The following is a 24,880-nucleotide window of genomic DNA, read 5'->3' as shown; positions in this document are numbered from 1 at the left end:
ACAGCAGTTTTGTATGAATCAGCAGCAGTGTAATAAGCGACCCAACGTCGACTAGTGAAATATTTTTTCGCAGCACGAATTAAACGCTCTTTCTTGTTACCAATCTATTTAGCGCTCTATTAAACCATGGCGCGTCTGAATGGGAATACACCTTTCTCAGAGAGACATAAAAATTTAAAAGTTGATCAAGTTCCATCTTGAATAAGTTCCAATTATCATTAACAAAACGCTCATTAAAGCAGGGTAAAACGTTTCCATAAAAGTGCAAAGGTCCTTATTAACTGCCTCGAAGTTAGCTTTACCGTAGTCTCGTATACGTTTAAAGGCATTTGGTACAGCCGCCGACGGCATTTTTATATCAAAATGCAATGTTTACTTAAACCCGGTAAATGTAATACGGACGAGACTAACTTCGGGCATGTTGTTAGGATAAGGTGTAGTATATTTGCTGATGAGCTGGTAGTTCGAATAGGTTTGGTTACCAATTGCGAAAGACTATAATCAGAACATAAATCTACAAAATTATTGCTTTATAAACCAACCGAAACGTGGGAGCAATCGGAAGTTAAAGTCGTCGTATTTTGTGCACACAATTCTTAGGGCATTCAGTAGGCCCGTCAAATCTAGAACGATCGCATCTCCTCGTCATACATCAGCCAGTTAAAAACAGGCCTATCGTAATCAAGTTTGAGAGATACAAAGACAAAGAAAACATCTTGGCTGCCGGATTTAAGCTAAGAGATACGCCGTTTTCTGTACTCGGGGAATTTTTCCCAATTTGTGCGACTTGCGCGTAGAAACGTTTTCCAGTGCGAGAAAAGTCTGAACGCGCCGTTCAGAGTTCGTTTTGAAAAATTGCGTACCAATAACAAACGCTTTTTTTTTTTTTTAACCCGGAGTCTCAGTCTGTTGTTGAACTTTTACAACCAAGTACGTGTCCGAATAACAGACACAAGGCGTGTCCCTCCTCCCCTCATGCGCAATACGCGATAAAAACCAAATATTATCTGTTCTTTTCACAAACATTCGCTGTATTACGGCAAATCGAGACAAGCTTCTTAGCGTACTTGAGGACAGTTCATCAGACATATAGTCATTCTTACAGAAACGTGGTTAAAACCCGCTATATAAGATAAATAACTTTTCTGATTCATTTTAACAAACGTTTTTCGGCTTGACCGACTCGGCACAAAAGTGTGCTCATTGCGATAAAAAAAAATTCTCTTGATATTTTTTTAATGAATCAACGGCTTAGAGCTGTTACAGACATCCGTTTGTACATTATTTAGCGAAGTCGCACTTGGCGTTTGTTATAGGCCACCCAATTGTGTTTCGCCTTTTCAAACTGAACTGTGCTCATTCCTACTTAATAAAAATCGTTTTCCAAAAGCCGATATGCTATTATTCGGCGACTTCAACTTTCCTTTATTGACTGGTCAACACTTATGAGGAAGCTGTATCGCATATAATCTGTTCCTGGAAATGTGTCTCACTTTAACCTTCACGCAGTTAGTTGATCAACCTACTCGTCCAGAGAACATTCACGACTTGATACAAACAACGCCACCTGACCTTATTAAATATATTCACTACTGTTACGGACTCAGCGATCATAAGCTTCTACTTATTAAACTGTCACTCCCCGTCCTCGTGAAACATCCCATTTCCAAAATCATTCACGATTATAACAAGGCCGAATACAAATCAATAAACCGCGAGTTGACAACTTTTTTCGACCACTTCAATGCAAATTTTTATCTTAAATCGACAGAAGAAAATTGGGTGTTTTTTTAAACTAAAATGAATAATCTGGTAAATATTTTTCTTCCCACTGTTTGTATAAGCACGGAATCAGAAGATCCATGGTTTACCAAAGCCTTGCTTTTTTTAAGTAATAAGAAAAAGGCTCTTTGCAAAAGCAATACGTGTCGGTAGGTTACAGGCTTGGGATTCTTATAATACCGCCCTTAAAAAATATATCAGTATACTTCGTTTAAAAAAAAAGCTGTTGTATAATTAGTCCTTTTTTATAATTCATAGTAACAATAGGAAGTTTTGGAAGTTGGTTTCGCCAAAGAATGACAACTCTTTCAAATTTATCTAACTCCACATTCTGGAGAGCGAGTGCCCTAAGGTCTTTAACTAACACTTTTCATCAGTAACGAGTGCTTGGATTCTATCCCCTCCATTCCCGAAACGCTTTATGAGTACATGCCTCCAATCAACGTTAACTCCTCCGGTATTAAAACATTGCTTGATAAACTAAAACTTACTTCGTCCGCTGGGACTGACAATATAAACTCAAAAATTTTAAACAAAACACCATTGTGATTTTTAGCGAGCATGTGAAATTAATTTTAACCGAACCCTATCTGAAGGCGATCTTCCGTCTGACTGGAAAGTTGGCAGGCTTACACCAGTTTTTAAACAGGGTAGCCGCTCTTCTGTTTCTAGTTATCGCCCTATTTTTTTAACTTTCATTTCATGCAAACCAGTTGGGCATATCCTCTACTCCAATATAATTAGGAAACTATCATAAAATTCCTTTTTCTTTAAACAGCACCATGGTTTTCAAAGAGTGCTTTCCTGTGAAACACAACTCTTCGATTTCATCCACGATCTACATACTTACCTTGAATGTCATGTCCAGACTGACGCAGTATTTTGTTATTTTTTTAAGCGTTCGACTGTGTCCCTCATCAACGCCTCCTTTCTTAGCTTTCATCTCTTCGTCTCGACCAATTAACGTTTGCATAGATTAGATACTTTCATCGGCGTACCAACCGGGAGGGGGGGGGGGGGGGGCAAGGAGGCCGTTTGCGCCCCAGTTCTCGGAGCTGAGTGGCAAGGCAAGTTTTGCCCCCCCCCCCCCCCCCTGAAACAGCCGCCACTGGCAGGACAAGCACTGGCCGGTAGCGCCCAAGGGATACCAAAAGCACCGCCCCCCCGGCCCAGGGGGGGGGGGGGGTCTGCTTTGCCCCCCCCCCCCCCAACTCAGAAAAAAGTTGGTACGCCAACTGGATACTTTTCGTTTTGTCGCGTACAGCTGACGTCCGTTAATGATTATGAATCTTCCCTAATAAATGTATCATCTGGCGTTCCCCAGGGGTTAGTCCTTGGGCCCCTACTTTTTTCAAATATTTATAAAGGACCTTCCCTGTGGAATTACTTTAAAATACGAATGTTCGCCTACAAATGTGTCATCTATAACAAAGGAACCTGTGTGCAAAATAATGACCAGTTTCAGGAAGACCTAGATAAAATTAACAAAAGGTGCAAATGGACGATGTCATTAAACAAATTTAGATGCAAACTAATCCACTTCATCAGGAAAAAATTCACCCTGTCCTTACAATACATTCTGGAGTCCGATTTGATTGAGACAGTTAATGTGTATAAATATGTTGATGTAATACTAACATCAGACCTTTCCTGGAATAACCACATTGGAGCCATTATTGCCGACTCGTCTAGAACTCTTGGATTAATCAGACACAGATGCGCTCCACCTTTTGTCCGCAAGCTGGCATATGACACGTACGGCAGACCAAAATTAGAACATGCTGCAACCGTGTGTAACCCCCATCAACCGTACAACATCCATAACCTGGAAGCAGTTCAAAGCAGAGCTGCTCGTTTCATCTTATCCGCTTATGACCATTTTTTCAGTGTTTCAGAATTAAAAAGTAAACTAACCGTGTGTTCTTTGCAGGTGTGCAGGAGATACTCTCAGCTCTGCCTTATTCATAAAATCTACTACCACATTCCCAATCTCAAAAGCACTTTGTTATCAGCCCCCGACCGAATATCTTCTCGCCTTAACCCCGCCGGCACCATTTAACGCATTTCTAGTTCTGCCAACGCTTTTAATCGATCATTTATTCCTCAAGCCGTCAGCGACTGGAACAGTTTCCCATCCTCCATTGTCACCATCGTGGCCCCTAATTTCTTTTTTTCTTTTCTATAAAGCAACATCTTTCTTGTTATTAACGTCATTTCTTATTTTTTTACAACATTTCAATTTTGTAAATTTTTTTTAGTGTGCCTTGAGTGTATCACGTTTGTATTTAACGCCTCTTGTATAGACCATTCCATTTAGCGCTCTCTGGGCGGCACCATTTTGTTCGACCGCAGCGCCCTCTCCACACATCCGGGAAGTTCAGTGGGTTCGGCGGGGTAAAACGAGAGAGAGGGCACGCGCCCGACTCCGCTAGCAGACGACAAAACAGAGGTTGCCGTTCTCCATCTTTGGGCTGTATCGGCGTGCTCTACCGAACATCGAACTCTCGCTCGTGGCTGCCGTTGTGAAGTGGTTCGCGTTCTTAGATTAGTTGTGGCTACTCCAGAATCAGCCTATAGCTCCCTGTTGTTCTATATTGCTAAATGATAAACTAGCATACCTTTTTTCCGTTACTTAAATAGCAGTTGAGTCAGCCGGCAGTACTACCCTCAACTACTGCTTGTATTGCGGCAGGAGAGCACGTTTCATTTATTATTTCAGACTTCCACTCATGGTCGCTAAAGGCCTACACCAGTGCGAACTTTTGTATAGTAAAAAAGGTACAGCAAACGGATTTAGTTTTCGCCAAAGAAACCGGCCAATCTGACAGTTTTCCCTATTTTTTTTTATTTGCACGCAGGTAACAGCGCACTTGGACCCGGTGAGTCTTTTTATCTAGCATAATATAACAGGAGAACTGGCATACCAAAATCTGTGCATCTGCGCTTGAAAGTTCCAAAATGACGCGATTTTAAACAGAGTTTGCACGCCAGCCGGACGCTAGCTATAGACCACTCGGCGGAGCAGACGACGTGCGGGGTGAGAGGGGGAGTGCATTTTTTTCTCTTTTTCCCTCTCTGCTATGACCCTAATGGAACGGTCTATACTCCCTGATTACCCCCTTCCCCTTCCATGTAATGCCGTTCACGGGCCCTTAAGGTGAAATAAATGAATGAATAAATACCCTCAGTGGCCACCTTCTCGATGGGGATGTCGGCCCGGTGCGCCATGTAGCCCAGCACGCTGAAGATGACGAAGCCCGCCAGGAAACTTGTGGCGCTGTTCACCGCACTCGTCAGCAAAGCGTCCCTGAGCAATCGCCGGACGAAAATCGCTCTTAAAAGGGCTAAAAAGAAAGGTAGCGAATTTCGCAATTCCTGTCGAGGAAACTGAATGGCCATGCTGGTATCAGTATATGGGTGAAATTAGGATAGCGATACAACAGGCACAACGGCTGGTTCGCACGCTTATGCTCGCTAACGACAGAGTTCTTTGTTAAAAATGTTTAAACTGCTCGATCAAGGTCACGAGGTATAAGGGTCGCGTTTGCAATACAGGCTGCAAGAAGGTGCCGAAAGCGTCGATCGCCTGCAAACGTGTTCGACTCTCCGCCTGCTTTCCTCATCGCCACTCGAAAACGCAGCGCATGCGCACTTGCGACCGATCTCCGCAGGAGGCGTCCGCCATTCAATTGCAGACGCTCCCCCATGGTCCTGAGCGGACCCTCTACAATCTGGGTTCTCTAGAGAACACTATGCGGAGCACAAGTTCGTCTGCTTCTTGCACAGAGGTTGCGATGATGTCAGAACGCCGAGTTCTTATTGGCTGATTGATTGAAAAAATAAAGCGTGTAGACCTCAAGGCATCTAGCATCGAGGTCTACCCACTATCCTTTCAATCAAAGCCAATCAGAACTTTGCGTCCTTCTGACGTCAGCGCTACCTCTCGCGCAGGAAAGAGACGACCTTCTCACCGAATAGGGTCATTCCATGCCAAAGGAGTCTCGGCAATATTTTTATGTCTGGGATATGTACGAAAAAGTGAATTTGGATAAAAAATCCTCTGAATTCCAAGAAAAGTACATTTTGAAAAAAAAATATGATTTTGTTTTTGCTAAGGTCATGCTCTAAATTTCTGGAATTTGCATAAAACCCACGCAAGAAAAAAAAAACACACACACACATTGTGAAAAAACGGGCGCGTACCGCACAAATTTAGGTGGGCGACTAATTACTTGATAACATGCCCTATCTTATACTAAAATACAAATATTGAAAGACGCCATTTTCAGTTCGAATAGGAGCTTGAAAACGCAAATAAATTATGTGATTTCTTTATTCTTTTTAGTCAACTTGGAGTTGGGTATTAGCTACAATACCTTTTGCGTTTTGTTCACATAGAGCTAATAATTGAATTGCATGTGTTAAATTTTTAAAGCCGCCTTTTGATGCTTTTTAATTAAATGACAAATTATCCAGTTTCTGCCGAAAAGACCTTATTGAAAGCACGAAAAAGTATTGTAGGCATTGGTGCCCGCAACTTGCTAAATAGCCGGTAATTGAATTCACCTCTTCTTTTCAACATATAAAAAAATTACGACGTCATTGAAACGACTACGCCACCCTTCTAAGCTTCATTGTGGAAAAGGCTTGGGCAATCTTTTTAAGCGCAATATTAAAATCGGGAGTAAAAACTTAAAAACTGATCGATAAGTATCTGAGAAACCATTACTTTTTCGCAAATTGTGTAAATTGGTCACGCCTCAGATACTATAGTGGGCGTCAATACTGCAATCTCAACATGAGGCATTAAACTATTAGTTAAGAAGTTAATCAACAATTTGTTTGCAATCTCAACATGAGGCATTAAACTATTAGTTAAGAAGTTAATCAACAACTTGTTTAATGAACCGACTTACCACAACGGTTATTACCTCTAATGTCCGCTGAGCCCACTTTGATGACGAAGAAGGCACCCGTGTAACTCCCACCTCTTATCAAACACACTCTAAGAACACTCTGCCCGTTTGCACCTCAAGAGCCGCAGAAAAGAAAAAAGGCCGGCTCCTCGCGGAGCATTACTAATATTCCCCTTTATGTAAAAAAATAAGATATATGCAGGTGCATAATAGATTAGATAGGTTATATTATCAAGACATACACGCTTCAAACGCCAAAAACATCGTTTCTTCCTTCGACAGCCATATCTTCTAAGAGCTACTTTGCGCGGCGCATGCACGATGCGCAAAATTTCCTTCTTTTTTTTAGGTGTAAACGAGCACAGCGTATTTAGAATTTTAGACATGTTCTTCTTGCCTTCAGTGTATTCCGGGGCCAAAAATAGCGCACATGTACGGAACCTCAGGAGTGTGGGGCGTCCGCCGCAACGAGTGGAATACTTTTTCTTTCACTACACTACTCTTGATATATACATGTACATATCTACATGCATATACATGTTCTATCAATATACATTTAAATTCTATAGAAAGTCACTAACACAACATCACTGTTACCATTTAGCATCAGTGAAGAGCTATCCTGTCTGAATTGTTTTTATATCTGGACATACGACAGACGAGGCCGAAGCGCCGTATGCATTTCGAAACTCGAGAAGCTGAAATAGAAAGCGTTTCAAATAGCGGCCAGGCTCTTTAAATCGACCGCAAATTTCGGTTTCTTAACCTATCGCGCTACAATTTTGTGCAGCATTACCCATAAATGGTTCATGTTTTCTGTAAAGTTTGTTAAGAGCAAACTTAACTGAGGAAAACGTAAAAAAAAAGAAAAAGGTTTAGCTCTTATTGTAACGCGGCGAAGCCACCGGTCTTCAAACAATAGGGAATCCTATTGTTTGAAGACCGGTGGCTTCGCCGCGTTTTTAAGGGAGTTAAGACTTCTTCCTTTTTTTTTTTTTTACTTTTTCATCGGTCAAGTTCGCTCTTTGCAAACTTTGTAGAAAACAATTCACCATCAGTGTGCAACGGTGCACAAAATGCGCTATCGCGATAGGTTGAGAAACCGAATTTTGCGGTCAATTTAAAGAGGCTGGTCGCTATTTGAAACACGCGTAAAAATTACGACGGCTGTGTCATTGCGTAACGTAAAGAGGATACGGATGCATGGGAGTCAGAATAACGTCAACTTTAACTGAATAAAAAGTGTTTTTTAGGAGAGCACTGAAGACCTTGCAGCGACCTTGAGGCGGCGTCTCATACCGTTGACGCCTCGTGGGCGAACGCCGGCGTGCGTCGGCTACGAGGCTGGTTCCTGGAGGCATAATCGGAGGCGCTCATCTTTAAAAAATAAATTTTAAGCAAAAAAATTACTTACTTCTTTTTAAAAAAAAATATATTCTAAAGAGACGAAGTGGATTGAACTTTTGGCTATTTCGAAAGTTTCAGGCACCGCTGCCCTCATTGCTTTTTCTGGATCTCAATATGATCGATTCTGCATAAACTGGAAAGTTTGTAATTTATTTAAAACGCAACAAAATGAGGCTTTGAAAGTTTCACTTATGCAATTCAAAAATTGGTTCTATGTAAAAAGAAATTGAAAAAAAAAAGTATTGCAGCTAACACCCAACTCCAAGTTGACTAAATAAACAAACAAAAAAATCGCATAAAGTATTTGCGTTTTGGAGCTCCTATTTGGATTTAAAGTGGCGTCTTTTAATATTGGTATTCTAATATTCTAATGTAAGATAGGGCATATTATCAAGCAATTAGTCGCCCACCTACATTTGTGTGATACGCGATTGTTTTTTTTTTCTTTTTTTGCAATGTTTTTTTTTTTTTTTAATTGTGTGGGTTTCATGCAAATTCCAGACATTTAAAACATAATATAATTTTTTTTTTTTTTTACAAAATATACTTATTTTGGAGTTCGGAGGTTTTTTATCCATATAATATTTTTTGAACATATACCCGATATAAAAGTTGCCGCATCTCCTTTGGCATTGAATGACCCTATAGAGATCCTAGATTGGAGAACACACTGGCACGCTGGCGCCGTCTATGATGTCGCCCTGGAACAGCATTTCACAAGAGCGATGGTTTCCCAGTATTTGCGGGGTTCAAATGCACATATTATCTATAAAAATGATTGCGCGCAACATTTTCAAAAGATTTTCGATAAAAAAAGTTATACGCGATCAAAATTGAAATAGATCAGGATATCGCAAATGTTCCACGGCCCCGATAGATGATGCCAGTGTTTTCTTTAGTCGTAAGAGATCACAAGAGGTTTTAACGCACTCCGGCGTAATCAGTCGCAAGTGTGTGAAGCAACCATTAGTTGGTTTTCTCGTACTTTATGTCAGGACAGTGGAATGTACCGGGGGACTGAGACAACAAAAAAACATGTTTTTCGGCCTGCAAAGAAAAAACAAAAACGCTTTTGAGGAGGCTGAAACACCGTGAAGATGAAAAAAAAAAGGGGGGGGGGGGGACATGTGAGTGCCCGCGATGGGGAATCACCTGTAGACGTTGTTGTGAAATTCGTTGTAGCTAGAGAACGCGAGCAAGACCCCGAAACCGGGACCGAGGGAGAAAAAGACCTGCGTCGCTGCGTCCACCCACACCTGCGAAAAAAAACAACAAACGCGCATTTTAGATTAAGAAGATATCGAGCATATCTGACACTGAACAAACGCCAAACGTTTATACCAGGTATTTATGCAAAGACTTTGAAATATTCTTAAAACTCCTCCCCAGCATTCAGTTTCCTGAACACCAGCTGGACACCAGAGCCTGCTGGACACGGTCTTCTTGCGCCCTCTCTTGACTATTCTCAGCAAAACGCAGTAAAATGATAATTTCACCCAAACTACTGCAGAAATGCTCAAGTTCCCCGGGATATCTATAGAGGACACTAATACATTCGTATTTAATACCTACTTGAACCTCAGGATTGTATACGTTTTTTCCTGGGCCCGATATAATATTGTTGCATTGGGTCCTAGTGGCCACTTTGACAAAATTTTAAATTTCTTCTCACTGAAATGAAGAATTGTAAAGTTCCCGCCGAATATAACAGCTGCCGACTCATAGCACACACGGCAGTAAAATTTCTGTATTTTAGATAATACTTTTTTATTTCTCGAAACTTTCAAATTCGGCCCGCTTTTTGCCCCTGTAAAGTTAACGCTCCGCCGTGCACCAAGAAGCTTGCGGCCAAGCTACCTTTACATAGGCTTATCGAAAAAAAGATTTGTACGATGCGTTTATGACAGCATATTGACTAAGAATGTGGTGGTTATAATATGACTATATAATAATTAGATGTTTACGATCAAAATTTGTGCCTTGGATTTCAAATATAAGTAATTGTGATGTAGGGTCACAAACACTTGCATTGCATATTTTTTGCTTTGAACTTGCCTGTGTACGTAAAGTTTTAGCTCGGTTACAGACACAAACTGAACTAATTCTTTCAGGCGTGTATAACTAGAAATAACTAGAAGTATAACTAGAACGGCGCGCCGCTAGTTGTTCGATTGTGCGTCTTTTTATCTATCTTATTTTATTTATACATATAAACGCGTATAAACAAAGAACACAACGACGACTACGTTGAGAGGATGACACACCGGGCGACGGCGGTGCCTCAATCTGAGGCCTGGCTCCTCGGAAGCGGCAGCTTCTACTTTGATTGGGCTACCACCTTGGAGCCAGTGGTGGATCCAAGAACGGGGGGGGGGGGGGGGGGGCGGGCGACGAAGGCGGCCGCGTCTTCCCCCCCCCCCCCCCCCAAACAGAGTCGACCCCCTCCCTCCCCCCTTCTCGGAGGGCAATTTGACATGGGTGGACCCCCCTTGCACAAGAAAGAATGGGAGAATAGTATCCTTAAAATTTTTTCGCCCCCCCCCCCCCCCAAAACAAAAACAAACAAAAAAAAGACGGAGTTCTGGATCCGCCCCTGCTTGGAACCTGATGCTTCGACCGCAGTGGACCCCAGTGAGCAACAACGCCATCATGTTCCTGCTGCTCCTTCATGCACCGATCGAACGGCGTGCCAGATCCCCATGGCTCGCTGCTGACCCGCCGAACCCACCTCCACGAAATCTGGACTTCTGCGAATCGGATTGCCATCCTCCCTAATACCAACAATCTATGTCGTCGTCATCATGCATGTATATACTCATGACATTATCATGTTCACTAGACGCGGCACCGCGGGCCTCCATGGCACGGGCTGCTGCCTTTCCACGGTGCCGCGGCTCTTCAGAGCCAAATAAATAAAGACTAAAAACTAAGGATTAAAGACAAAATGCTTTGCTGACGAACAGCCGGTAGCGCCTGAAAAGAAAGAACAATAGTTTTTCCTCGTTTAGAGGATACAAATTCCAAAACTACACCATACTAGTGGCACACATCACTGAAATAACATACGCAATACAGAAAATAACAGATTGTATTTTGAACGCAAAACGACAAAATACAGATAATTGGGGAGATTTTTTTGTTTCTAAAAGCCAAATTCATAAATATAAACTAAACTAGTGCTTGCTGAAACTCGGGGTATATAGTGTGCATCGTTTCGAAAAAAAGTAGCAAACGAAAACACCACGCAAAACATTTGACATTGTTTCACACCTTGAGACGCTGGCTTGCACTGGCGCATCGACCGCCGGCGTAGCATAGCGCGTAGTCGTGAAATGTGTGCGACTGATAATGATCATAGCTTATTTGCCCCTCCCCCCCCCCCCCCCCCTAAAAAAAAAAAAAAGAAGACTCGGCGCGGACCTTCCCTCCGTCAGGGATGGATTCAACGCTTTAGGCGTTCTGTCTAATGCAAATGAGCGGAGTGGAATGTATTCCCCCTATATTCTGTTTCACCTTCTGTTGTACCGCAGGAAAGGCTACAAGCGCGAGCTTCTTGCTCTATGGCCCACCTCGGTGGCACAAGCTCTCGTGCACCAAGGGCAGCTGCCAATGCTATGAGCTCGCGCTTCTAGCCTTCACTGCGGTACAACATAAGGTGAAACGGAGTATAGTAAAGTATTCGGCCAGACGCAAGCGGTGAAAAGGGTGGGAGGCCGGAGAGATGCACAGGAGAGGAGGTTCAGATAGCAGTCGCGCATTTCGAATTTTCCGTTTATCTTGCTCTAGGTTGCCTACATGTCTGTATGTCTGAGGGTGAAGACGTTCATTGTTGCCCTGAATGGGCCAGCGCGTGACGCTCTCGCGCACTCGGTGCGTGACTTGGGCGTTAAAATGGTGTCTACGCAGCTACGCGCTCGAGCTGAGTGACACCAGATTGCGCACGCTTCAAAATGCATAAAAAACGATTGGGCGGGAAAATGGCTGAGATGTCACACTCAAGCAAAAGCGCGCGTGTGTATGAAGGCACTCTATCTTGCTCCTTTATCTTGCTCAAGGTTGATACGCCACATGTCGTGAGAATCGGGAACTAAAACAGCGTGTCTCAGAAAGCTGGCCATAAAACTGTCCAAAGCAAAAAAAAAAAAAAAAACTCTTTTTGGAAACAAATTGCCAGCTACGCCGGACGTCAGAGATTGCAAAAATGTACTAAATAAACTTGAAAAGTTACCTAACACTTGCTCCTTAACTTTTTAGTGATGAAAATAAACATGTGTTTTTATTTATAAACTTGCTATGCGCATATGGAAAGCTTTAAATCGGTACATTTTAGGACGACTTGAAGCAAGTAGGTAAGCAGCAAAAAACACAAGGACAACGAAGTAGAAAACAGGGGCGCATTGGCCACTGACTTTTATTTGAAAAACATAACACTGATATAGATATATATATATAGCTGTGGCAAAACAAACAGTCATGGCTAATTCCGGTGTAACCCTCGTAACAAAAAAAGAGTACTCATTTGCCGATAAGGACAGTGACGTGTCACTTATTCATATGTCACCCTTTGCTTCGAGTTGAGAAGCTCCATGTATACTTCGTTTCAGCTTCGGTCCGAGCGCGGCCGATGTTATGAGCCGAAGAGCCAGTCAAACAGCGAAAGAGGCACAACGTCATGGCGTGCTCTCTGCAGTTGATAGGACGAGCCGGTATTCGCCGTCTCTCTGTGCGTGCCCCTCTGCCGGCAGTTCTATAAAGCGCAGAGAGCACGCCTTGACGTTGTGCCTCTTTCGCTGTTTGATTGGCTCTTCGGCTCATAACATGGGCCGCGCTCGGACATAAGATGAAACGAAGTATAGCTACCTAGAAACCTTATCTGGGTACTAGCCAGAAACCTGCTTTAGCTAAATGAGCGGGAACATGGGCAACGACTGTAGTGAGTTTCAAGTTGTCCCTACGGGGTAGCTTGCGTGGCCGCGGAATGTTCGCGCGATCATTGAAGCACCTGTCCGTCTGGCCGATATATGAAGAGCCGCATGTCGAAGGCATTTTATGCACTACTCCCGTAGTGCACTCAGTGTATTTGGCGTGATGCCTGGTTTTGCAAGAATCTGTTGAATCAATGGGTTTGTTAACCCTACGGCACGACCACGACGAGTTATAAGGTGAAGTGAAAATCACGGGTGCATAGTACCGAGCAGCCAGTTTCTCAAGATTATGCGTGACGGTGTGCATATAAGGAATTAAAACATGCCTCGCCGTATTCCTGTGGCTAAGTTTCATTTGTATCTCTTTAATTGCTTTTTTTCCAATTTTTGTTTTTTGCAATTTCATCTAAAGTGCCCTGAAAGAAATCCGTTTTTTCTTTCCAGCTACGTTATACCTGTTTCTTGCAACTTTCCTGGGCACTGTGCCTGCAAGACTTCTTGAGAGCCGCCTCTAGACAGTTCGAGGCAATGCTTCTTTTCACTACTTTTGAATGGGCGGAGTTAAGCGGAAGTATACCTTTCTTTGAACGTGGCTGATACATCCAGCAAATATGGATGTAGCTGCGGGCTGCGGCCGCTGCCGCCGCTTGGGCGGCCGTCGTGATCGCTACGTTGGCGGCAACCTCACGAATGCGATATTAAAAAGTTTGGCAGAGACACTTAAGACTGCTTACGTGTACGAATACGAAAGGCATTCCTGCACGCAGCGCATTCCTACAAGCAGTGCGCCACGTCTTCCTTTCGCAGACGGCGCTCCGGCGGAGACATCACGCGCCCCCACTGCGCAGGCGCGGCGAATCCCGACGACTTCCGTGATGAAGCATCCGCGTTGCTGTGCTTTTCTTTGTGTTTTATTGGGAACAGAAACTTAGGTGCCGCTTCGCACGGACAATGGGAATTTAAGTGCACTTTCGCTCAGCCAATAGGAATTTAGGTGCCGTTTATCGCTTCCACACACAACGCCGGCTTCGCTCCACGGAACAGTTAATGCTTTCGCAGTAATACAGGGCGACATTGCACTGCTACGGGAGGTGAACTTCTTGAACGGTTTGGAAGACCCAGCAAGGTGGGCAACGATGGCCGGCAACTTGCTGCTTGCGACGCGCGAACACTTTTCGGTAAAGGTATGGTGTACAAAGACAAGTATGCACAAGACCTCTCTTGCCGAGGCGACTCAATCAGACACTACCGCTCGACCGCTCGCGTCATATTATTATATTCAAACGAGTCTAAAATGTTACTCTAACCCCCCCCCCCCCCACCGCAAACACACACATACACACATTTTTGCCCTTGTTACAGCATTTCGTGCGTGAAATAAAATTTTTTACTGTATCTTGGTGGCGTTGCAAGCGCAAGATGTTTGGGGTTTTGCGTCGCGGCGAGAAGTGTTATTCTAAAACTCTCGCGTAGCGTGCGCTAACGCGAGTGCTCAATTTAGTGCTAACGTGCGCTAAAATTGGTTAAGTTATATTAAAACTCCCCAACATCGGCCGCCGTGGCCGACAGTTTGCTCCCGAAAAGATTTTTTTTTTCCCCTCAAACAGCCTATTTTTAGAGATGTTGGAAGTTCTTCGCAGGAACGTCCGGTAGAGACCTTTTCAAAAATCGCCTTCTACGTCCAGCCACCTTTGCCTGCTGGGCTGTGAAATGCCTTCTAAGCATCCACTGTTGCTCTGCTGTACGGCATATCAGACGCTGCGCAACCGTGCCGCAGCTCAGTGACTCGGCATTTCTCGCCCGAGTGATAAGCGCTGGAAAGCACTAGGACGGCACTAAAACACAGCACTAGGACGGAGCACTAGAGCGGAGGGAGGTTCTTTCGTTGCCCAGAGTGAGCTTCCTACCTTCGAGAACGGTTCTGCGCCTCGTGAGCTTCGAGCCTGCACGTGCAGCCGAAGCACGACGGAAGGCGACGAGCAGGTGCCAGACGCCGGGCTTCAAATAGAGACTCCCTGACGTTCTCAACCTTCTCCGCGATTATAGCGTACTTGCCAAATACAGCTAGTGTGAACAACAGAGGGCGAAAAAAAGGAAATATGTTTAAACGAGAGGCGATGACGGTGATGGAACAGACATTTGAGCTTTTGGAGCAGGGTCTGTAGCAGGCAAAACATTGCTTTGGAACAGCCACTGACGCTTTTGAAGCAGATACTAACATATGTTAGCACATTGCTTGAAAATAAATAAAACAGCGACTGCATCGTTAAACGAGTTTACGTTAGAATGACTAAAAGCTCCTCTCTGATACTGTAGCATATTACTTATTACCTTTTGTGATAATAGTATTAAGGGCGCAGAAAACACTGAGCATGAAAAAAAAAAACAAAAAAAAAAAAACAAGACTGCGGGGTATAACGTTACATACACTAAAATGCGCTTTAGTGCATGTCTTTTTTTAGTAAGGCTCTGGTAAGTGCAAGTTCTATTTACAATGCATTAAAAAATGGTTTAAAAATGAATCATGGAGCAACACTTCAGTTGGGATAAAGCCTCACTCCTCTCCCCCTTTTACACTCGGTAGTTTATTTAGCCCGAATATAATTGCTCTAAAATGCCATAAAAACAAGCATATTCCTTACTTATCGGCACAGCTTTTCTTTTTTTTTTTTAATTAAAGGTTAAATTACAATGAAGATCAAGAAAGGTTCCCAGGCGCTCCCCCATGTTAGCCGCTGCTCCTAGCACTCCCATGCAAAGCGGTGAAGCGTGACGCGCGCTCTGGTGCGAGACTGTGAAGGTTCACGCGAGCGGCGCAAGGGCCGCGGTACTATCTAGCCACGGCACGGAGTCATGTGGCAGACATGATAATCAAGCGATCTCATCAGGACCAGTGTTGCAGCCAGGGTAGGGGAGGAAAGCTTACCCCCCCCCCCGCCCCCCCCCCCCCCCCGAAATCCAGTCGGCGCTATAATATACGTTTTTGTGAGGGTAAAAGCGCTAAAAAAAAAACGGACAAGTAAAAGAAACGTACAACGCAGAGCGCTCTGTGTTGTACGTTTCTTTTACTTGTCCGTTTTTTTTAGCGCTTTTACCCTCACAAACATGGATCACCAACTAGCCCAAGTGCATACGCTGCTATAATATACACATGCATTTCGACCCACGCCCCTTGCCCCCTTCCGCACCCCAAGTCATTGACATACAAGCCACCTCCCCCCCCCCCTCCCTTCCCACCCCCTAAAGGTTCCTGGCTACGCCACGGATCAGTAGTATTATAGCCTCCTATATACTGACAAAGCCTGGCAGATCGCCACGAGAAGCGGCCGCCGAAATGGAAAAGGTGGAGCGGCAGACAACAGATGAGAGAAGAACCACGTGACTGGCGCCCCGCTACGGCGAGACGCCGAAACACACTTCTCCCGAGCGAACAAGTGTGTTTCGGGTCCTCACTCCTGCAAAAGATGTGCGCTGACGTCCAGGTTCCCCGAGAAATGGCTCTTTGATGCTCTGTGCTACCAGATCCTCGCTCTCCAAATCTGTGACCAGGCACTCCTCTATGGCTCTGCCAAGAGTGCCCGGTCACAGATTTGACAGACAGACAGAAGAACTGCCAAGCTTTGTGAGTATAGAGGAGGCTATGGTAGTACATGACGCTGGCTCTGTCTTATCACAGTGTCCGCCATTTTAATATTTTACAAAATTATCTCGCGTTTGCTCCTGACATCGCGTGAAAATATAGACGATGTCGGGTGATTAAACAGGCTGTTGACAAAAATCTTTGTTTCATCTAAAGTCAATGCGCAGCCGACGATACAAGCCAGCGGGACCGATCAAACAGCGTCAGATCGCGACATCATGACATTCGTCATTTTCTATAAGAGTTCTTTCATCAGCTAGACCAAGGAAGTGCAGCAAATGTTCCGTGACTTGCACTTTTTGTGTGAGAGTCTGTGGCAATGTCGGCAGTGATACGTTGCAAATAACAGCGTTACTGGAAAAGCGTTACTTTTTCCGGTAACGGTGTAATGTACTCGTTACATTTCCAAAACAGTAACGGGTAACGTCCTCACGTTACTTATCTAGAATAACGTGTAACGTAGTTAATCCACTTTTTAGTTATTTTTCGCGAGACTTTAAAACAAAATTACTCTTGCCATATTTTCGTGTTTCTAGGCGCGAACCATATATATTTTTGCGTTTCCTTGGAGTTTTTCTTTTTTTTTTTTTTTTTTTAGTATTTATGTGGAACAGGAAAAAGGATAAGGTAAATATTGTTCAGTTTCTGGATGGAGATAATGTTTCCCGAAATATGGCGCTGACGCATACCTGTAACGTCAAAGAGTAAAAAGTGTTAATTCATAATTATAAAAGCTGCGCAAAAGTAACGTGAGTTACTTTTTAACGGGAACGGTAGCGGTAACGCGTTCCTTTCCTTTTAAGGTAACTAAGCTCCGTAACGCGCTTCTTCTTTTATTTGCAACTAACAAAGACCGTATTTGGTTACTCCTTTTCGGTAACGCCTACAACATTGAAGCTTCGCGGTTGTACGCGTCCGAACCTTCGACTGTGCTCTGGCCTAAGATGAGACCAACTATACGGTAAGTAGAGACGCTGTGAACTATGTACATATTTGTATCCTTTTCCTTTCAGCCAACTTCCCTGAATATTATTGTCGACCAATAAATAAATATTGTTCTTTTTTTTGTGTGTGTCTGTTGAAGCTTACTGGCGCAGGTGTGGCGCAATTGTTAGCAAAAATGGCATTTTGGAGCAAGATGTAGCAGACTTTTCTTTGTGAAGCAATTTGGAGCAAATGGCTCAGCAGTGACATCATTGAGATAAGTTCAGAAGAGAGCACTTGTCTTATGTACTTCTCTTTTTTTCCCACGTCTTCTCGTACGCTGATTTTTTTTCTGGTACTCTATAGATTAAAAAGAAAATAGGTTGTGGCCGGTGCCATTTTGAGTGTTAGTGCTCATGGCGCGTGCTTTGCTCGCTTTCCGAAGCGACGAACATGCACGTGCTGGGCTGTGAAGATCGCACGCTGGACTGTGATTTTGTAAACATTGGAAAGGTCAATACGTACAGTTTTAACTCTGTTGTTGATGTGACGTTGATGTTGATGAATTAAGTTGTAGATGTGAAGCCTGCGGCTTCACATCCGAACGTCATTCCAAAACTCAAGTAGCCGTCGTAACATTTTTATCCCCACCGAAGAACTAACGATTTGGCAGCGATGGAGGCAAAATGACATAGAGCAAATAAATATTTCTTCCTCTTCGTAAGATTAACCATAACAGAGGCATAACAAAGGCACGACGGGTAGTATAGTGGGGCCGCTACTCTTTAACATTTATCTTAGTGACATTGTGAACATCAACCCTACAACCAAATTCATTATATTCGCGGATGACACAAGTGTTTTATTTCCTGGTAATGACATCCACAAGCTTGTAGACAAATGTAATTTTAAAATAAAAACAATAGAAAAGTGGTCAGTTTCTAATTCCATGCAGATAAATGAAGTAAAAACTAAAGCAGTCATATTCAGACCAAAAGAAAAGCCAGTTCCAGTACATAAAGATATCATTTTAAATTCACGTTCTATAGAAATTGTTGAACATTTTAAGTGCCTTGGTGTCATACTCTCTTCCACTATGTTGTGGGATAGCCACATAAACCATATAGTAACTAAGATAGCTTAGATCACAGGCATTATAGGTAGTATTAAATACCTTCTTTCCACAAAAATTAAGTTACTCCTTTATAATTCGCTCTTTCACTCTCATCTAAACTATTGTCAATTGGTATGGGGAACAACAACATTTTGAAACCTTCAACTTGTTCATATATTTCAAAAAAAAATGTCTTCGGCATATTTACCATAACCCTTATGGAGCGCCAAGTACTAACTTTTTCTATTGCTCCCATGTGATTAGTGCATTCAACTTGTATAAATATCGATTAATGTTTGAGGTATAAATAAGAAACACGAAACAATATTACGGACTTACGTGATCTGGCTCATCTTCAAATAAAGAACATACGCTACTTACTCAACAAGACATAGAGAAAATTGGGTAGTGCGTACACTTCGTTCGAACTATGGAAAGGATTGCCTAAGTTTCATACTACCGTCTTTATTAAATAGATATCATCTTGTGCATTTTGATTTATTTACCCGTAAATACAGTGAACTCCGTAGAATGTATGAAACTGAGAGAGTATGATTGTTACGATTTTTTTTTTGGTTATATGCGTGCGCCCTGAACATTTATGATCACAATTATTTTTTTTTGTGGGTGTGTTGTTGCAATGTAGTGTTAAGATTACTTTTCTTTCCGCCTTTTTTTGTTTTTGTTTTTCTCTTCTGTGAATACTTTAGCACGATGCTGCTTAGCTGCCAATATTGGGGGTCTGTGGACTCGTCAAGCTGCAATGCTCTAGCTATTTTCCATAGCTCCCTCATCATCTTTGTACAAGGTGAAAATAAACTGATTTGATTTGATTTGATTTGACTTTCCAAACCTGTGTCTGTTGTTGTACAATTTGAATAAGAACAACGGGACAGGAATACACTAGTGATAAATGGGACACACAATCTCTCATTAAAAATAATAATTTTTCCCCGAAGATTTTTTAAATTTTTAGTCAGTATAATTTTAGTTAGATGTAGTAGGGTTTCTTGGCAACCCCGCAATGTCTTATAGTACCGCTTCTACCTCAACGCGTTTTTTTTTTTGTTTTTTTTGTCATTATTTTTTGAATGGTTTTAACTCATTAAGCGAACTCGCAACAAAGTCTCGCAGGAAACGTTGCCAAACGAACAAAGCACACGAGCTACCAAAATCCGAGTTCCCACTGTGTCGGAACAAAGGTCATGCTGAGCTTCCACTTTTAGTCACAGTGAGAGCGGGAACGTTCTCGGCTATTGGTTAAACGTGTCAAGTCACAGGATTCTTCTCGGCGAGCGATACCGACCAGCGCGAAAATTTTTGACCCGTTCACGAGTACAAGATCGTGCAGTATTTTGGTGAGAACTTCTCACCAACATTCAAATGGCGAGAGAGGTTTCCCGGCCTCTGATGTTTCAAAAGACTTATTTTTACCTTTTCTTAACCTGCCAATCTGTGTCAGCTTGTGTACGGCAGCAGAACGACCCGAGGTTTGCAAACAAGACAAGGGTTGTCAAACACATCAAACATAAAATAGCAGACGATTACAGAATTCAGCCTGCGTCCGATCTTATTCTGCAGTGGGACTCAGTTCGTAGCAAACAATCCCGGCACTTTTTTTTCCTCGTTGATGTGTTAGCAAATGACGCGCGGCTTTTTCCTGCGCTATTTTTGTCAGCGAATGACGCTTCTTATGAGACGAACTGCGTCCTTCGCTCGCGTTAGCAGACACACTGTCCACGAATGCTATCCTCGCTCGCTCCGCGAGAGGAAAAGTAGATCTCGCTTGCCCTGTCCCGGTGACCAAGATCGGACCCCACGTCTGGCGTCTACTCACCCTCGGGTTGTAGAGCACCGAGAAATCCGGCGTGAGGTAGTACGCGATCCCCTGGGCGGCTCCAGGAAGCGTGGTGCCGCGCACCAGCAGGATGAAGAGCACGCAGTACGGGAACAGCGCTGTGAACCAGACCACCTGGAGATCGTAGGAATCGAGGTGTGTCAACAGGGGAAAGCAACAAAATGAAACAGATTCGAAAAAAAAAAAAAAACTGCCACGTTCACTACTGCGCGTGCGAGCGCTAGTATATACTCTGTTTTACTTTACGGTGAACTGCGGAAAACCCCGCGACTCATCTAAGCCTATCTAATGCCATCTGAGTGCAACGTGAACCGTCGGGAACGACAAGACACGTACGTAACGCGTTAATAGTAACGAGTTACTTCTATTTAGTTACTTTTCTTGGTAACGAGTAACGTTTTTAGTTACTTTTTAGGAAAGGAACGAGTAACGTACCTAGTTACTTCAAAAGCCAACTAACGAGTAATGATATTTCGTTACTTTTGAGGAGTGGCGTGTGCAACACCGTTTAAACAGCCTCGTGTTAATTCTAACCCGAGTATGCGTCTATTGCGACAAAGGCAGATAGGCAACCCGAAAAACAACGAAACAGTAGGACAGTATAGCAAGGTTCATCGCTGAGCACGTCAGTCGAATTCTACAGCTGGGAATGTCCTTCACCCGGAGAACAAGAAAGGTTCGTTGGTTGAACCTAAAGTCACTGGATCTGGGAAAGTAGCGTCATTGCCTTCCCACCTGCTAGCTTGAAACAAACAAATTCCAGCATACAGACGACAAGACCTCTCAAGTTGATTGGCTCATTGCTGTCGGTTGCCAAGTTAATCGCCATTTTGGACCCTTTCAAAGCATCGAATCTTCAAAAGGGTCGTCAAAACCAGCCGCACCAAGGTCGCTATGGAGCATCATCGTACTGAAAGCGTTCCTCGGCCAATATGAGCGTCTTTGGCACTGTGCAGGCAATAATCTTATGACTCATGCTTATTTCCCGAGATTTCTTACAATTATGTTGCTCTTCTTGCGTGTTTCAAGACTGTAAACTTATTTCTGAATGCCTCCAACCACTGACGATGCGTGTGATGGTGGTACGAAGATGTACGACATCACACGCGGCGTCGGTGCTTGGGGGTATTGCAAAATAATTCAGTTGAAGGTTCGTGTCTAAAACTGAAACCAATTGGAGGTATTGACATTATTGAATATTGTTACATTTCCCCAGTGCTGTATTTGCTGCTTACCACATATACGCGAGTACTTTGCTGCGGTGAGTGACCAAATTTCCTTCCCCCCCCCCTTTTTTTTTCCTAAATAAAATGACACAATGTTATTAGCCTGTGCTTTGTTAATTTGCATGATTTAAGCACATCTTCTGGAAAGTGTGCAAGTGTCACGGACTGCCAAGACGATCTCATAACTGCCCTAATTTTTTCATAGATGCGAAGTGTCTCTGGAAAGATAATTTTCTGAATACGATACAATTACCTTCACCGTATTCTGACACGAAGAGTTCTTTGTACAAAGGTGAGCAGACAGCTTATAGGATACCATCCTGATGCATTTTTAAATTTTTATTCATGCTTGAGTTTACGATGTAAAATGAATGCGCGGATGGAGGGTCGAATGCGGTTGCTGAATTTTGCGGATGTGGCTGAGATGCGGATACGAAGTCTGCGGATGCGGACTTCGTCCAGCTGTTATCCGCGCAGGCATTTAAGTATATCGCACTGAAAGTTCACTATACACCATTCCAAGATTTACAAGTCCCAATATTCCAATATTTACCAGTCCAACGTACCATCTCCTCAACCCAGCTCGTGCAAGTTCGTCATTTCGGAAAGTGAGCAAATCACGCGCCATACGCACGAACACTGAAAATGGAACCGGCCAGGAGCCATTCTTTTGGAAAGGTCTACAAAGTTTTATTGTCGGAAAAACAAAAAGGCTGCGGCCAAGTGGCTTCTCACGCTGCACTGGAGTTATGCTGCGAAACCAATACAAATCCCGACAACGATTGTTGAGAAAATAGTCAAGAGTAGGACACATGTCAAAACATACACAAAAAAAAGGAAATAATTTTTTTTTTTTAGCTTCTGCTGAGAAAAATTTCAAAAGTTTATTTTCTTTCGACATTGATAGAACGGTCTTTTACACAAAGAACTTGAGCATGCGACAGGAATCTTTTTCAAAAACTAGGACTCTCTCAACGGCTTTCTTTTTACCGTGATCAAGGAACAGTTGCATGTCGCTAAAATGCGGAGCCTCAAATAATACTCTCGCATCGTTTACTGAATCTCCCCTAAAGGGTGACATAAAAGCACCCGTAGAAGGTTCCTAAAATTAATGCTTCGTCGAGCTAGCTCGACCGTACTACAACAAAAAAAGAAAAGAGGGGAAACGATCCCTAGTCCCAGACCCAGATCTAGAGGCACAACCAGCAAGACAACAAACGTACCACCTTCGCTTTATTTTTCAACTTTGAAAAGCCTTTTGTGCCACAGGCAGAAGGTGCCACGTTCCGCATCCCCTGTCTGACTGCATTAGGCGGCGTTCCTTAAAGCGGCTTTTGCTTCGGCGTTCCCCCATTCCCCTCCTTCCCTGTCTGGCGTCAGCGGTGGTGACGCTGACGGCGCTGGTGGCCGGGTGCTTCCTGTCCTTTCGCTTCCTGTTGCTACCATTTATTTATTTCGTTTTACTCTTATTATGGGTAATTCTTTTTTGTTTGTTTTTTGTCCCTGCGGGGGTAGAGACGCTTTCTTAGTGGACCCTATATTGAATCTCTCCTTCTTTCTTCCGCACTTCCGGCGGCCGCAGCCAATTAGCTTTCAACCGGAAGTACCGTGCCAGCTTCGACCTGAGTGCCCGTCGCCTAGCGGTCACCACCGGAGTCCCTTCCCCTCGGCATTCCAACCGGCTATTTCCCAGATTTCGAGGCAGAATGCAACTTTTTTGGCAGCTAGACCCGATCGTCAAACTAACGAGGCATCGTTCAGAAAATCAACAGCATAAAACTGGAAAAGGGATAAAACCAAACGACCCTCACTAAATTTAAGAAAAAAAAAACTTAGTATTATTTTGTTACGCTCAAATTCTCTCTAACAGCAGGAACTAGATTGAAGCACTTTGATTCTTTTCAATACATTTTCTCGTTAAACCTGCAAATAACTTTTTTTATTGGTTTAAATGTACCTAAAAGTAAAACGAGAGATTAGGTTACAAACCGAAACCAAGATAACGAAGAGGGGAAAATTGTATTTTAATCTGTCATTTTGAACCATTTTGTTCAGACAAGTTGAGTTTTTTTTTTTTTTTTTTTTTTGCATCTGAAAATGTTGGATCAAGTTCAGCTTATAGATAAAGAACGAAGGGATCGTTTGCTAAGAAAAGATCATAAACGCGGGAGAATTTACCTCTTGATTCCATACTGCAACACATTTATCCCAGGAAAACGGCCTTGCGCTTACTTTTGTTTACACAAACTACTTGGGAAGGAGACCTACACCAATCTCTTCACTGGGAGATTACTGCGTGCACACTGCGTGACTCAGACCAGCGTTCAATAAACTTAATTTGACCGATCTATAGCCGCCATATTAAGCCACACCCTTTAGAACAGCGACCTTTCAGTCATTTTGGTGCTTCAAATGGCTGTTGCCAGCTGTCTGAAGCTTTATCTGCAGTCGGGAGAAATGGTCTTCCATTCTTTAGGAACGTTAAAGAGATACTGAATCAAAACTTAAACTATACAAAAAAACATCAATGATAAGTCGAATATGATCAGCTATATTTGTCATTGATAATCGCATGATGGTATTTCAGGCGGATGGCTCTATTTTCTTTGTTTTAAATGCCGGGACTTTTGCGAGCGCTTAAAAATCAACCATCGGAGAGCGCGATGCATCTCGGGAGATCCGGCGCGGCCTTGACGTCATCATATCAGGCATGTAGCCAGGGAGGGGGGGGGGGGGCATGGGCCCCCCCCCCCCTCGAAATCTTTCATTTTTCTGGGGCCTCCTCTCCCCCCTCCCCTTCACCCCTCATACAGCACTTTGTCATGGGCGCCCCCCCCCCCCCTCCCCCGAAACAATCCTGGATACGTGCCTGCATCATATCATATGCAGGGCCAAGTGTACCGTAGTTATGAGTTTTTCCACTTGGAGGCGTCAACGCGCTACAATTTCGCTTAGGTGAAGTACTCGAGGGCTGTCGCATATCGCGGAGCCGGCGGAGCTGCTTCCTGTGTGTGATGGCCGACCAACGCGACGAGAGCGGAGGGCATGAGGGCATCAAGCGTAGACGCCGCCACACCATCAGTGGCCA

The 24,880-nt window shown here is 43.5% G+C and overlaps 1 protein-coding gene across 1 annotated transcript in view; it reads right to left on the bottom strand.

The window, feature by feature from the left end:
- Nucleotides 1–24,880, bottom strand: part of LOC8050627 (sodium-dependent dopamine transporter) — a 71,506-nt gene that overhangs the window by 25,711 nt on the left and 20,915 nt on the right. Inside the window, exons 4-6 of the mRNA XM_040206621.3 lie at nt 20,546–20,680; nt 9,258–9,361; nt 4,965–5,089 (exon numbers count right to left, since the gene is read on the bottom strand). Of these exons, the coding sequence (XP_040062555.2) occupies nt 4,965–5,089; nt 9,258–9,361; nt 20,546–20,680 (364 nt within the window). The remainder of the gene's footprint in view (nt 1–4,964; nt 5,090–9,257; nt 9,362–20,545; nt 20,681–24,880) is intronic.

This window comes from Ixodes scapularis, unplaced genomic scaffold (assembly GCF_016920785.2).
Source record: "Ixodes scapularis isolate PalLabHiFi unplaced genomic scaffold, ASM1692078v2 PGA_scaffold1__304_contigs__length_218370807, whole genome shotgun sequence".
NCBI classification, from domain to species: Eukaryota; Metazoa; Arthropoda; class Arachnida; order Ixodida; family Ixodidae; genus Ixodes; species Ixodes scapularis.
The sequence above is the reverse complement of the archived record's forward strand: the minus strand, read 5'-3'. Positions and strand labels throughout refer to the sequence as shown.